The sequence below is a fragment of the Patella vulgata genome, chromosome 9 (genome assembly GCF_932274485.2).
Source record: "Patella vulgata chromosome 9, xgPatVulg1.2, whole genome shotgun sequence".
In the NCBI taxonomy this organism is placed as follows: Eukaryota; Metazoa; Mollusca; class Gastropoda; family Patellidae; genus Patella; species Patella vulgata.
Genome location: NC_065887.2, coordinates 12417891 through 12433613, shown reverse-complemented (window position 1 = coordinate 12433613; position 15723 = coordinate 12417891). Strand labels below are relative to the sequence as shown.

The following is a 15723-nucleotide window of genomic DNA, read 5'->3' as shown; positions in this document are numbered from 1 at the left end:
ACTTTTCTGCTCCGACTGGGCTAATGAAGATGGACATACGCTATACAGTGAGGAAAATTTTGCACGGACAGCAGCGCTACGGTCTACTCTTATATGTAAATATGTACATAGGACCTCGGTTTTTTGTTCCATCCGAACAACTAGACCGCTGACAAGGGGGAACCACACCGATGTCTTTCTTGCTGAGCTCCCCATGTTTGAAAGGATAGGGATATGGGTTAATATGGATTGTGGACTAGCATATGAACAGTATCCTTCTCTGAGGTTTTGGTTCACCACATTTGGGGCATTTTAAAATGCAAACCTAGAACTACACAAACTGTATTCAACCTTTGCTCCCTGAGCAGAACAGTAGAACATTAATAAACCCCCATTTCATTTTAATTCCAAATCAACCCTGTACAAGGCACATACCATATACCTGCATGGTGCGACTAAATCTTCTTGTTTAGCAATGGATTGGTTGACCTCAAATTTTGCACAAAATTTTCTATAAACATAACACATCTAGTTGCATCTTCATATAATATATTCATCTAACACAAAACCAACTGATATATGAACAAAGATATTTTTATTTTGTGGACGGATCAAAAACAAATTTACAATTTAACACATCATAATCATAAATAAAACAATATTACATACACTGACCAACTGTAATCGTCTCTAATCTATAAATAACAACAATTATACAATACAGTTATTTTATGTCACTTTTTATCAGTGTTCGATGTCACAACTCCTTTTGTACACTATAGAGTTTTAAATATGTGCAAGCTACGTAAATTTTCTCAAACTTTTTTTTGTAAATAATAATTTTATTCAGGATATTTGAATGTGATTTGAATAGAACATTGATTAACTCTGAGGTTTTAACTGTTGAGGAAGTAAAGAACATTTGAACTCTGATAAGCCTTAATAAGTGTCCAGGAAAAGACTTGCCTCTATTATACAGTATAAAATAAATGAATGTTGTTTGTATAACATGATTGTCAAGAATTGTTAAAAGACCAGCAAAAGATAGTGTCACTTTTTAATAATTGAACAATTTAATAGTATAGCCAACATAAAGGGAGCCATGGTGGCTAAGTGAGTAAGATGCTGGCTTGCTAGTCTGGTGGTCGCGTGTTCGATTGTGCAATGGCCCAAACAGTTCTTCAGGATTTTCCGACGTGGTTTCCCCTTGTTTGTGGTCTATTCATTCGGATGAAACAAAATACAGGTCCCTTGTACACATTGGCATGCACGTTAAAGATCCTTAGTAGGGGTCTTTAGTAGTAGGAGGAAAATGGAGAAAAAAGAGAAAACTGATGAGATTGGGCACCCTACACTACTCCTTGTCACATACAACCGTAGAATCTAAACCACACCACTCAACTCAATGACAGACCTTATGACTTAAAGCACACATTAAATTATTCGGCCACCCAACCCCCAGTGGAGAGAAAAGATATAAATATATTATGATAACAGGCTTCAGTAGAATAAAACAGCATTTTTAGTACAGATCGTTTCTGGTCTTGTGATCCTTCATCAAATTGAGGCTTTATTAAAAAAATCATAACTACAATATCTTCATGTTAAATAAAGAGCTGACCATAGAACAACTGATACAATTTCTTAATTACTTAGGAAAACTTTTGGTTGTGCTACGGTATACAATACAGACAAATACCAACACATATGATATATATATAGGAATAGAAGTCAATGTTATCAAAATGGTTTATGTTTTATTAGCTTTTTCTAATATGATGCACTAATAGTAAAACCAGTTGTGTCTAAAATTAGTTTAAAAATAGAAATTTGACATGAATACATACATGTATATACAAAAATTGATATACACAATTGTGTTTTTAAATATTTATATTAATGTCGAGTATTTACGATAACACCTCCCATAAACCTGATAGTGTAAAGCCATCTTTTAGTTTTTCAATAGCTAGTCCTAATTCCTCTGAATAAACTGGTTCTCTATCTCTTTCTTTGTCTCCGTCTGCAAAATACGCCTTGAAATAGAATAAAAAAACATGAAGTTAGGTCACAAAAAATATGCCCAATGGCAACTTTTGTTGTACTACTGGTGAGCTCTAATCAATTTCACTCAACACCCTCTTTTACAACCCCCTAATTTCTTTAGGTCATAGACTGACCTTGGTGTTAATGTTTATACTCGACGAAAAATGAATTTATGTTCCTGATTTTCAGTTAAGATCCTCTTTATGACTAGCTGAAAAATCACAGATAGATGGTTGAAAAAAATTAAGACTCAGACCTGTTTAAGAAAGAGGAACGGAAAAGAATGAGGAATGGATAGATAGGGGAGATGACAATATACCCTTATATTAAACATATAAAAAGCAAGGGTAGATAACTTACAGCAAATGCATCTGTTTGATCATCATGTTCAATATCAACATCATCCTGTATTGGTTCAACTGGTAGATCTTCCGCTACAGGTGTCTAAAAAAACAAGAACTATACTCTTTAATTTATTTTGTAAACCAAATAAAAAAAATCACAAATATCTTCGAATTAAATTATTTTTTATTCTTTGAATGGCATTTAGTAATTGGAACATAATCATAAACACACTTTTATGGATAACAATTACTATGGTTTATTTCACTGCGACGTTTCAACAAGGTTTCACAAGTCGTTATCAAGCATCAAGTGTATATGCTTGATAACGACTTGTGAAACCTTGTTGAAACGTCGCAGTGAAATAAACCATAGTAATTGTTATCCATAAAAGTGTGTTTATAAATTATTTTTTATTTAACCAGCTATTAGAATCCAATCACCAAGGACAAGAGGTTAAATAGAAGCCTATCAGTTTCACTGACCAAGACCAGAGTGGTCATAGTGCTGCTTGTAAACTACTACAAAAAAAGCACCCCTGGTAAATTGGAAATTGTACCTTATTAAAGATACATTATAGAATATCAGATAAAGAGCTGGCACTTTTCACTATCATAGTTAACCAGCAGCTGCCAGGCAGGATACGCCCCCATTTTGCAAGAGATGTATAGAGAACAAGTTAAACAAAGAACGATTTTTCATACAATCAATTGCCATAATTCAGGAAGTTACGATCCGACATGCGCGAATATCGACAGGAACCAAGATCCTTGGGTTGTAAAGATATATTTCAAGTTTCATCAAAATCGGATCAACATTGTGACTTCTAGAGGGTCCATTGCCTTAATATACCATATATTTACAATATTTGCGTATGCAGGCGGCCATTTTGTTCGGCAGTTTTGGTCTGATTTTCACAAAATTCTAACTCGGACGTCATTAGGGTGTAACGGTAAAATATTCAGATGTTTTTTTCAATCGGTTTAAATTTAAGAATAAATTATACAAATGAAAATATTTTTGGAAAGACCTGGTATAAATATTTAACATTTTCTGTCATTTTTACTTATAGGTCAGGACCTGCAAAATGGCCACCTGATCAAAGTTCCATATGGAACATCTGATGGTCAAAGGGTTAATAGATGACATCAGTTATGAAAATTTTATTTATTTTTTTTTGTTCAGAAATTAAAAGTAAAAATCTACCCTGTCTTCTGTATCATATTCCACACCAAATATCGGACAATGGCTGTAAACTTTGTGTAGATTTTGAATCTGTTTAGCCACTGATTGTAACTTCTCAGCTGGATCTATTCTAAATCCAAGAACATACCCGCCACTCTATAAATACACATAAATAATATAGTAACTACTCTAAAAATACACATAGATAATATAGTTATTACCACTACTCTATAAATACACATAGATAATATAGTTATAACAACTACTCTAAAAATACACATAGATAATATAGTTATAACAACTACTCTAAAAATACACATAAATAATATAGTTATAACAACCATTCTATAAATAGTTATAACTGCCAGTCGAAAAATACACATAGATAGTACAGTTATAACCACTACGCTATAAATACACTTAGATAATACAGTTATAACTGCCACTCTATAAATACACACAGATAATAATTATAGTTATAACCACCAGTCTATAAATACACATAGATATTATAGTTATAACCACTACTCTATAAATACACTTAGATAATATAGTTATAACCACTAATCTATAAATACACATAGATAATAATTATAGTTACAACCACTCTATAAATACACATAGATATTATAGTTATAACCACTAATCTATAAATACACATAGATAATAATTATAGTTATAACCACTCTATAAATACACATAGATATTATAGTTATAACAACTACTCTAAAAATACACATAGATAATATAGTTATAACAACTACTCTAAAAATACACATAGATAATATAGTTATAACAACCACCCTAAAAATACACATAGATATTATAGTTATAACCACTACTCTATAAATACACTTAGATAATATAGTTATAACCACTAATCTATAAATACACATAGATATTATAGTTATAACCACTACTCTATAAATACACATAGATAATATAGTTATAACAATCCCTCTATAACAAAAAAATATGTGTACATAGATTCCATCACACATAATACATCATGGATTTTTGCCGTTTTCTCAACTACTAAGTGCCCTTTTCCTGACAGGATGTCTGGTTAATTAAGTGCAACTTAAAGCAAATGAGAGTATTTGGAAGAAACCTTTTTAGTTGTACTTGACAAAATGCCAGCAAATAATGAAGTTGTATCAAATATTTCAAAGATATTATAAATAAAGACACAGAAAAAAATCTGACAGGAACCCGAGGAAGTATGTTTGACAAAGTCAGAATTTTTGCCCAATATTTTCAGTGATAATAATGGCTTATTTTCCAATTGAAATGTGATTAAATTTATATTAACTTACCGATGTTGATGTTTCTACTACTAAGGCCAAACCAAATTTTGAATCCCTGATTTTTATAGTTCTCTATAAAGATAACAGAAGAAAAAAAAATCTGAGAAAAAGAATATAAAATTGTGCTACATCTGAATCGTTAGTCAAATTTGCTTTCATAGGAACAAAAAATTATTGAATTTCGAGACATTTTTTTCAATTCATCCAGCACAGAATAATTATGAAGAAGTCGATGATAAACTTACCATTTGTAGATAAGGAATACTGACATTGAATGACTCGTTGATATTAGCATGCCAAACTAATCGTACATTGGTTATATAAAATGTTCCCAAATTGCCCTAAAAAAGATAATAACTTCATAACACATGTATGATAGATAGGTATAACTTAAATACTACACAATAATTACCCTTCAGTTTACAAGTCTGTTGACCATTTTTGAAATGCTACAACAAATATCAAATACAAAGCAATTGCTCTTTCTTCACAAGGGCAGTATGTAGTAGTCAAGTAGTAAGGGAAAGCCCAGTTTACAGTTGTCAAGGGTATTGCCTGTTGGGCTGCGAAGTAAAGTGTTGCCTAGTCCTTCAGACTGGACAAAAAAAGAGGTCCATCCATCCACAGTGTTCGGAGCAGAACAGTAGGACATTAAGCCCCATTTCATTTCATTTTATTTCGTTTGATAGTCCATAAAAGCACCCATGATAGTTGTAATTTGATGAAGAGAAGGTTTAAACACTGCTGTCCATTCAAACTTCTTCTTCAAAGCAAAACACACTTCACGATAAAACAAACTGCAGGTTACACTCAAAACAAACAAAATATTTTTTGTTTTATTCCCAGTGTTGGTTCAAGAATGTTCCTCACGATTTTTCAGCGCAGTTTACCATTGTCAGTGGTGCAAGAGGGAGAGTTGAGATGAAATGAAATGAAATGGGGTTTAACATCCTACTGTTCTAAGAGGAAAATTTTGCCCTGAAAGCAGTGCTACGGCCTACTCTTCTTATATCAAATTCCAACTGCCAAGGGATCCTTTACGTGCACGCCAATGTGTACACAGGATCTCCGTTTTTTGTCCCATACGAATGACTAGACAGCTGTCCTTGTCAAGCCTTCCCATCAGATGAGATGAAAATAATTGTCTGCAAAAAAATTACCCCTAAAAGCACACTGTATAGTGTGTGCCCATCTTTATTAGCTCTGTTAGTGTAGACCAGTAGGACTGTAAACCCCATTTCATTTCACTTTAAATAATATTTACCTGGTCACTAGAGAGATTCCATACTCCATTTATCTGATCATATATCTGTTCTTGTGGTAATAATCGTATCTGTTTATTCTGTATTAACGCTCCTCGTAGTTTTAAATCACGATATAATTTTGATGTTTCATATGCTCTACAATAAAATAAGTCATATTAATATTAAAAATATTGTAGTTTAAATTATAAATAGAAGATACGCAGGTTAAAATTCTATGGAATACTATTGTTTATTAGAGAAGCCACTGAAACAATTTATAGATAGGAGAGGAGAGCAGCAGCTGTTCATCCACACTCTTTAGAAAGGAGGGACAAAACTAGGTCATTTTGGGACTAACACATGGTTCAATTTTATTTCAATAATCTGCTTGTGCTTAGGGGTCTTTAGCAGTGGGAGGAAACCGGAGGACATGGAGAAAACCTACGAGGTGGGACACATACACCTGGAGAATCGAAACGACGCCAGTTGACTCAATGACAGACCTTATGATACAGCACGCACATGCTAACCATTCGGCCATCCAACCCCCCATTCTATAAACAAAGTCCACAGATTCTTCATGGCCCACAATATGGTCAGGGGCAAACTGGGTAGCTCTGGGATCTTGGATTAACTGGTTCCTTATTGGCCATGACATGACAAGAAAACAAAATTATCCTGATTCACCTGACCTGCAACTCACTCACAGATCACTTTTCAGTGTATATGAAGATCAGTATTATATCTTTTGGAAAAAAAAAAATATGTGGTCGATGTGTCCCATTCGACGGAGCCACGGTGGCTAGGTGGTTAAGACGCTGGCTCGCTAGCCTGGAGGTCGGGTGTTTGATCCCTGCATTATCCGAGAAAATTCATCTGGATTTTCCAACGTGGTTTCCCCTTGTCAGTGGTGCAGAACGGAGGGCCTGACAAGGACAGCTGTCTAGTCCTTCGGATGATACGAAAAACCGAGGTCCCGTGTATACATTGGAATGCACGTAAAAGATCCCTTGGCAGTTGGAATTCGATATAAGAGTAGGCAATAGTGCCGCTGTCCGGGCAAAATTCCCCTCATAGCACACTTTATATGTATGGCGTATGTCCGTCTTCATTAGCCCGGGTTAGGAGCAGAACAGTAGGACGTTAAACCCGATTTCATTTCATTTCTGTCCCATTCGACAGTTCGGGTACATTCCACACCTGAATATGATGTGAACTTGTGATATTCTAATTGAGAGTCCTAACCACAGTCTCTAAATGTATTATGTAGTATCACAAATACATACCTGTGAACAGTTATAACAGATGTGAACAGTCGAGGAGAACCAGAAATCTGAAATAAAAATTGGTATAATATGTGAACATAAAGCCTTGGATAGACGAGAGATTTTTTCGCCCAATCGCGACGATTTTCAAAATCGCCCGAAAAAATCACCTGCGTGCCATTCACTTTGACGACCATTCTGCTCGGCGAATCATTCGCCTGATCAATTGTCCGTATCTAGCCTGTTTGGTACTTTCGGTCGAATATTAGCACGTTAGGTGAAAAAATACCCTTAATATCAGTAGTCAGTACAATAATCCAGATATCTGAAAAAAGTTAAACTTACTAAATTGGTAAAAATAAATTCAAATCTGGTATCATTACATTTGGTTAAAACATACAGAGCCTCAGATGTTCCTCTGATTTTCTGAAATAAAAAAAAACCCCAAAAGTTTAGAATCTTAGAAATACATAATATTTATGTGAGTAATTTTGACTTGGTTTCATCTGATGTGCTACTTCAATCAGTTATGGGAAAAGCTCTAAATAATTAAATTTTGGTTCTGAAATATTACTGATTGATTAGATTACTAATAATAGTTTCATTTTTGAGTTCCTGTGTCGACATGTCAACATGTACACGGGATCTTGGGTTTCGTCATCGGAATGACTAGAAGCTGTTCCATGTCTCACCCTCAGTCCTGCATCACTAACAAGGGGAACCCTCACTATAAAAATAAGCAGAATTTAATTAAGAGGTCGAGTAGGAATATTGAATATTTACATATTCTATTTTCCCCCTTTTTGGCCAATATCTTATATTATTCCACTGTTTTACACATTGTTATAGTTTACTTTCATATATTACTATTTCGGATCCTTTAGAACCTCTTTACTTATTCAATGCCAAGGCCATGTCGATGATGCATGTTTATACCAGACATTTTGTGTCTACATGATTTCTGTTGCGTGATAATTATACAATAGGAGATTAAGAATAAAGATGACGCCTTAAAGATTATAATAGTATTTCTTCTTCCTATAAACCCCCGTTGTGGCTCCCTTGCTACACCCCCACATAAAAGGGTAGCTGCAACAAAGCCATGACCCAAGTCTAGCCATTTTAATCTTTCAGTTAATGACCTTTTTTTGTTTTTTTGTAAACAAGGGGAATATTAAGAAATTTGACTTACAGATTGAGCTGTTTTTGTCGAAATATTTATAACACAATTAAAACCAATTGCTGAAAAGAAAATTTTATGCATTACAAATATAGAAAGAGAGTTAATGAAAGTTTTTATCCATTTCAATATATAGTTAGTAAGAAATATGATATACTTGAAGGGCATTCTCTTTTTGTGGGTGATGTCATTCACAAAGGAATGGGTTATGGGTAGGTTTAAAGGAGCTAAATCTCAAATATTTGGGACCTAGAAATTGACACAAATGGGTTGCAAAGCATATAATAATGTAATATGAATGTATATCAACTGATTTACATTCAATCGTTTCTGTTTCTACTCTAATTTCAAATCAGTTATGTTCGGAAAATACGCCAGAATTCTCAACCGAATGATAATCTCTAGCGTCTGGTTATTCCAGTCTACATAGTATTTATTGCGCATGCTCTCCAGATAAGAATATGGCGGGCCATTTGACATGACTTGTGGTATATATATCTAACCTCGTTCTTCGAGTCCCTGGTTAAAAATTGGCCTGAAACGCATTATGGTACACGATTCGTGTACCAATGATAAAATGTTTATTTTGTCTTAAATATTGGATATCAGAAGCCCATCTTTTCCCGGTAAGATCACAACATCAATGTTCATTTAAATGGACAAATAATTTGTGTTTTCAATGTCGAAGACTTTGGATGATATTGAGTTAGAGACTTAGCTACTTTAATCTATCTGAGGAGTGGACATAGTTTTGAAGCAAGTTCAAACAACTAAAGCCTTGCCCTTACGGTTAGACGCTTTGATATTCGGATGTTAGTACTTTGTATGTCCATTTTATTTTTCAATAATTAGTATTCTTTGTTGCATTTATGTAACGTACTGTTAGTTCTGTGTCTGATGTGTTGAGCAGGTGTCCTGTGTCATATTTTAGAATAAATATATTAAAATATCATCTTACATAAATTAACTCTAGGTACTGACAGTGAATGCCAAATGACACGTAGATTAGTTACCACAAGACGTCCTGTAATCAAAATAAAAATATATATATTGGCATACTATATATTCATTAAAAGATTTGCCTCATACATCCAACTGATTAATTTACCATCAATCAAAAAGTTCTACTAGCTTTAGAAGTACATGTACATGTAATGGTGAAATTTTGGTAAAAATACATAGCAGAACACTTTCTGAAATTTTACCTGAAAAAATTTAATAAAGAAATACAAGAATACTAAGCAATCATCTAATTATCAGTCAAAAAGTTCTAACTTTAGAAGTACATGTAATGGTAAAATTTTGGTAAAAATACATTGCAGAACACTTTTTGAAATTCTAGTCAAAAATATTTAATAAGGAAATATAAGAATACTAGCTAAATCTTCTTTTCTCTCTTCAACTCTGCTACATCAAATCAATTAAATAAACGTAGCAATTTGAGGACAAAATCTTACCTCTATCACCATTATTACCCTTCGTATCCTCAATGGCATCTAATCTATCAATACATTTCTCACCAGATCTCATTCGTAACTGTCTGTAAGAGAAGAAATTTAATACTGAAAATTAATTTTTTTTGAAAGAGTTTTGATATCGGTCTTGTCTTTTTGATCTGTATCTTTACCTTGTGCATCTTTTCATCTAGCTGTCGTATTTCTAAGCCAATAAAAAAATATGTCTTATAGAAAATGTAGTATATCCTTGGAAAAAAACAAACTTTGTGACTCAAAGTATTACAAGCCAAACAATGTAGCCTAGCCTGATATGTGCTGATAGCTACATACTCCTTTACATGACTACACATACAATTTTTACAAAAATATTTCAGAAAATATTTAGAAATACATCTTTATGCTCACAACATTTTGATGTGATGTGTCTGTTCAATATCATGATTCTTAACCTCTAATAGTTTATGTGGTTTTTGGTTATCATGGACAATTTGACAAAACTGACCCAAAAAACTTGGCATAATAGATAACTTAACATGCCACTGCATTGACTGCAGTCAATTCGACAAGGCGCTATTGAACACCTCTACCAGTTCCTGACTTCCCGTGGTCACGAGAACTGGTACAGGTGTGTGAAAGTGCAATGCCAATAGCGCCATATGACTTTCGCTACAATTAAATGTATCGTTAAACTGTGTTTAACACTACAATTGATACAGTCTAAGACTCCTTACCCTAGTTCAAATAGGTTCAAACGCACAATTGTCAACACATATCATTAGTTGCAGTAAGTAATTCTATCACAAGTAGTGAAGACTGGACCACTAAAATAGTTACTGAACAGTTTTTCTTTGTGGTAATGCGTTCTAATTCTATCACAAATAGTGAAGACTGGATCACTAAAATAGTTAACGAACAGTTTTTCTTTGTGGTAATGCGTTCTACATTTTCAAAGCGATGTTTAACGTGAGATGAATGCGCATGCTGTTTCTAACTGGGCGGACATTTTAAGTTCGGTAGGCGAGAAATTTCGCGTAGCAGTTCGGTTTCATCAAATCATATAATTATGCGGTAAGGCTTCACCTTTATTTCAGTCAATGGGAATTGGTTTATTAATTATATGTTAAGCTATTATGTATAAATTAAGAGAGTTATTAGCCAGTAACCTTTTTGTAGTCATTTGACTAAAAAAAAACTTGCACAAAGGAACTCCGTAGGACGAGCCACTACTGTGGCTGGAGTAAGGCGGAAGACATCAGTAGTGGAACCATTTCTACATACGACTTAAAGGCTCAATACCACTCTTGTTGTTACTAAGGCTGGGAATCGATATGAAATTTCAATATCGATTATCGGCAAGAATTTGTCAGCGATTATCGATAATAATCGATTATCATTTTACCGGGAAAATTCGAACTTTACCGACCTGTTGTTTGTGTTGGTCGACACAGGCTACCACTATTTTGTTGTATTTGTTCTTCAACAGTCATGTTTAATAATAGTATTGTATAATAAAAATATTCCAAAACATCTTCAGTCTTTATTACTGTTTATTTAAACACATTATATTTATTAATATTATTATACAATCTGTCAATAATCAATCGTAATAAAAAAACAAACGAAAGTAAATTGAAGTTATAACTGTTACATTTACGGTCGTCGGTTCCGTAAAAACCAAAACAATTCCATATCTCGCTTTTTGCCTTTCCTGGGAAGTCAAAAACGTGTTTTGTATGGGCTGTATCTGACATGATTTAGTAATTAAAGCTGAGTTGATCATTAATATCGTGAAAGCAGACGATTTCTCTACAAATCAATCAAGAGCAAAGAAGGGAGATAATTCTAATTTTACTATTATATCACATGCGATTGTCATTGTTCACAAAGTGCGTAACCTATTTTAGTTTCAACAAGTAATAACAACAAAAACAACAAAAATATTAAAGTAATGTATTTAATCTTAAAGTTTAGTTTTTTACAATAATATATATTTAAAATGTGCTAGTTTGTAAGCAGAGGGGGAAAATAGTTGTATTGACGTTGTGTATTCATTCATTCGTCTGATAATGCCAGACTACGGCAAGTTCAGTCATGTGAAAGTGACCGTAACTTGCCGTCAGAAGGTAAATACACCGATAATCGATATTTGAATTTCAATATCGATTATCGCTAAATAACTTCTACCGATTATCGATTATATCGATATTTTTGCACAGCCTTAGTTGTAACTGAATAATATGTCCCAATCTTTATTCTGGTCAACAAATTGTACTATTTTACAATATTCCAATTAATTGATGATACAAATTTCATCTTAAAGGAGCTAAATCGCTAACATTTGGGACCTAGAAATTGACAAAAGTGGGTCGCAACGCATATAATAATGTAGTATGAATGTATATAAACTGATTTACATTCAATGGTTTCCGTTTTTACTCCAATTTCAAATCAGTTATGTTCGGCAAAATAAGCCAGCAGTCTCAAGCGAGTGCAAATTTCTAGCGTCTGGTTATTCCTGTCTACATATGCCGTTTGATTTGCTGCAATGTGTCTAGCCTCGTCCCTCGAGTCTCTTGATACAACTGGGGCTGAAGCGCATTATGGTACACGATTCGTGTACCAATGGTAAAATGTTTATTTTGTCTTAAATATTGGATATCAAAAGCCCATCTTATTCCGGTAAGATCACAACATCAATGTTGATTTAATTTGACAAATAAATCGTGTTTTCAATGTTGAAGATTTTGGATGATTTTGAGTTAGAGACTTAGCTACTTTAACACACCTAATTTAAAAAATTGGAAAAATTCAACTAAATGATTTGAAAAGCCTGACGTAAGGCTTATCAAATGTGACTTGGATTTAAAAATATTTTTGAACCCTCTGGACAAGTAAAATAGGATTTAATGGATAATTTACACAATAGGTAAGACACTAACACATCTAGTACTTAGAATAAGGCTATTTTTATTTTCTGGAGCTGTCAAGCCAGCAAGAGTGTTATTGTCCCTTTAAGAAGTGTCTATGTATTGGCTATTAGTCACTTAGTAACATTAGTGATTCATGTATTGTCAAGTATATGTTGATTGATATATTTTTATCACTAAAATCTATTCATTTTATTTACCGTATCTCAAAATAATATAGAGCGAAGCTCTAAAGCATCGCGGTGATTGAGCGAAGCTCTTTTCCGGTAACACAGGAGCGTAACTAAATCTGCCCCACAGACTGTTGATTAAAAAAAAATCCAGACCGGAACCAGATACACTGGGCAAAAAATAGCAATGCGCATGCCAACTTACCAAATCTCGCCCAAGCGAGATTACGTGACCCATAGAAATATTTTTATGACGCGTTTAATCAATGACGTCATATATTTCTGACGTCAATGAAAATAATTCTCACACTTTTTTGTTCTTTTTTTTTTTAAACAAAATTAATCATACAATTTAGATCTAAATTAAATTCAATTCAGAAAAACGAGATTATTTAACATTACTTGTATCACTTCAAAAACTTAATTATGAAGGTTTTATATTTAACAACAATCACACCAGCTTCGCTCTACTCAGGCAATGCCTGTTACATATTAATTCTAATGAAAAGGTATACAGCATTTGTTTGATCAACAAAATGGTTTTTACCATCTGCATGGAAGGACTTACTGAGGACTAATGTCAAATCTAACATCTCGATCTTCCCAAAGTGTGTCGGCCATTTTGACGCTTTTGGTTGCTGGAATGTGTCATGTGACTAGTCACGTGACATTTAGCAGGCTTACTCGATTAAATTCAATACGATCACCGTTACTGCGTTAGCCTTTACCACATCGTGATATATTAGGTATTAAATTATTTGATAAATGATCAAAGAGTACAAATTTTAATCATATAATTATAACACTTGACTTATGGTCCTATTGTACAATCATGGACCGTTGGATGCCGAATTTGATCTGAAGCTCCAACTAATTTCAATGCGAGTAAATTTATGAAGCAAATCAAGTGAAGCTATCGAAGTGCTTCCGGTGTTATCGAAACGTGAGTAGAACGGAAAATTGTATTATTTATATTTATTGATCAAAATATTACGTTTAGCTTACGTACATGTCAGTTTGTCTAGTTATTTCACAGTGAACAAGTAAACCAAGAGGTAGTAAACAAGAATGTTGGATAAATTGTTTATATTTCTGAAAAATAAATCAATCGATTTCAAAATTATAAACTCAAAACTTAAACTGCGAGAAAAAAACAAACAAACCACAACCAGGATCAGCGAGTAGCCTATTTAAATTACATTACTCACTGGATCAGCTAGTTTCTTGATTATAACATTACCCCAGGCACAGTTTATATCAGCTTTTATTTTTATTTTTGCAGAAACAAATTGGGGGAAAATGGATTCTAAAAGAGACTCGGAGAAACGGAGGGAGAGATCACGGTCACCAAGAAGAGATAGATCTCGATCGAGGTCACGTGACAGAAAGAAAGCAAAAAGACGATCTCGAAGTAGAGAGAGGTTGGCATTTATTTATTTTAAATCCATTGTCCCGAGGTTAAACATGTTAAGTCAATTATTATCTATAGATTGGACGTAAAACTGAGACTATATCATATGTGTATAAATTCGTAGTGCATTTAAAAGTTCCTATGACAGTTAAATTTTGAAGTTCAGGGAATACGGAAATGTCACTGTCTTGACAAAATTCTCCCAGCTCGCATTGTGCACTTAATTATTACCTTACAAAATGATTGAAGTACTGTATTGATGAGATGTTAAACTCCATTTCATTCCATTCTGTAGACATAGAAGTCGGAGTAAAGAAAGAACAAGAAAGAGAAGTCGAAGTCGTGATAGAGACAGACGGAGAAGTCGGAGTCGTGATAGAAACAAGAATAAGAAAAAAGATTCTAAACACAAAGATGACAAGTAAGTTATTTGTTCATGCCTAAGAGCTAATAGTAATATGTGAGATTCAATGATTAGTCAAAAGATTCTAAACATAAATTTATAAACATTATAAATAATCAACATTGTATGGGATAAATACATTGGAAATATTGTTGTTCCCATAAGTCAACACAGTGCGTGATCAACGACGTGCCACATGACTTGATGTCGAACTGTAAATTATACCTGTGTGTTATTTTTTTTTTTCGAATAAACAGAATTGCAATCGAGTGACGCAGAATTCAGTCCTGTCAAAGTTCTCTCAGTACTGACAAAGGAGGTGTGTGAGTAGAATCGTGACGTAATTAAACACAAGGAATTGGTTGAGATATTTTCTTATTCAGTCGTTGCATGCGCTACAGTCCCAAATCCCTCATTTCACTCAATGGTCACTATTTTGGCAATTGGGAGAATTCATTTCTATAACTTTCACACAAGTATCCCGCCAGAGTACCCAGATTTGGTAATATCTCAGTAATAAAGTCCAACCGGCTAACAATGAATTAAATCTAACTAATGTTACCTATAACTAAAGCAAGATAAAATGATCTCAGAATGAAGACATAGTTTTATTTTTTTTTCAGAAATAAAAAAGAAGAGGAGGAGGAGGCTTCCGCACCTAAAAGAGTTCCACTGTCTCTAGAAGAAATGTTGGCAAAGAAAAAGGCAGAAGAAGAAATGTTAAGCAAGGTATATTTATTGATCTTAATTAAAGATACATTATGGGAGATTAGATAAAGAGCTGGCAGTTCTCACTATGATAGTTAA

General features: G+C 33.6%; 1 protein-coding gene across 2 annotated transcripts; it reads right to left on the bottom strand.

Annotated features, from left to right (window-relative positions):
- Positions 1-559: 559 nt before the first annotated feature.
- LOC126832444 (Bardet-Biedl syndrome 5 protein homolog) lies at positions 560-13760 on the bottom strand. 2 transcript variants are annotated; one of them, XM_050563214.1, is made up of 12 exons: positions 13671-13760; positions 10006-10088; positions 9507-9572; positions 8561-8610; positions 7714-7794; positions 7390-7436; positions 6124-6259; positions 5105-5200; positions 4869-4931; positions 3574-3708; positions 2386-2469; positions 560-2015 (listed from the first exon to the last, which is right to left on the bottom strand). In XM_050563214.1, exons 1-12 carry the CDS (start codon positions 13721-13723, stop codon positions 1890-1892), a joined length of 1020 nt encoding a protein of 339 aa, XP_050419171.1. In that variant the 5' UTR covers positions 13724-13760; the 3' UTR covers positions 560-1889. The 2 variants fall into 2 exon arrangements, with proteins under 2 accessions (XP_050419171.1, XP_050419172.1); XM_050563215.1 differs by having other exon boundaries at positions 560-2002.
- Between the last annotated feature and the right edge of the window lie 1963 nt (positions 13761-15723).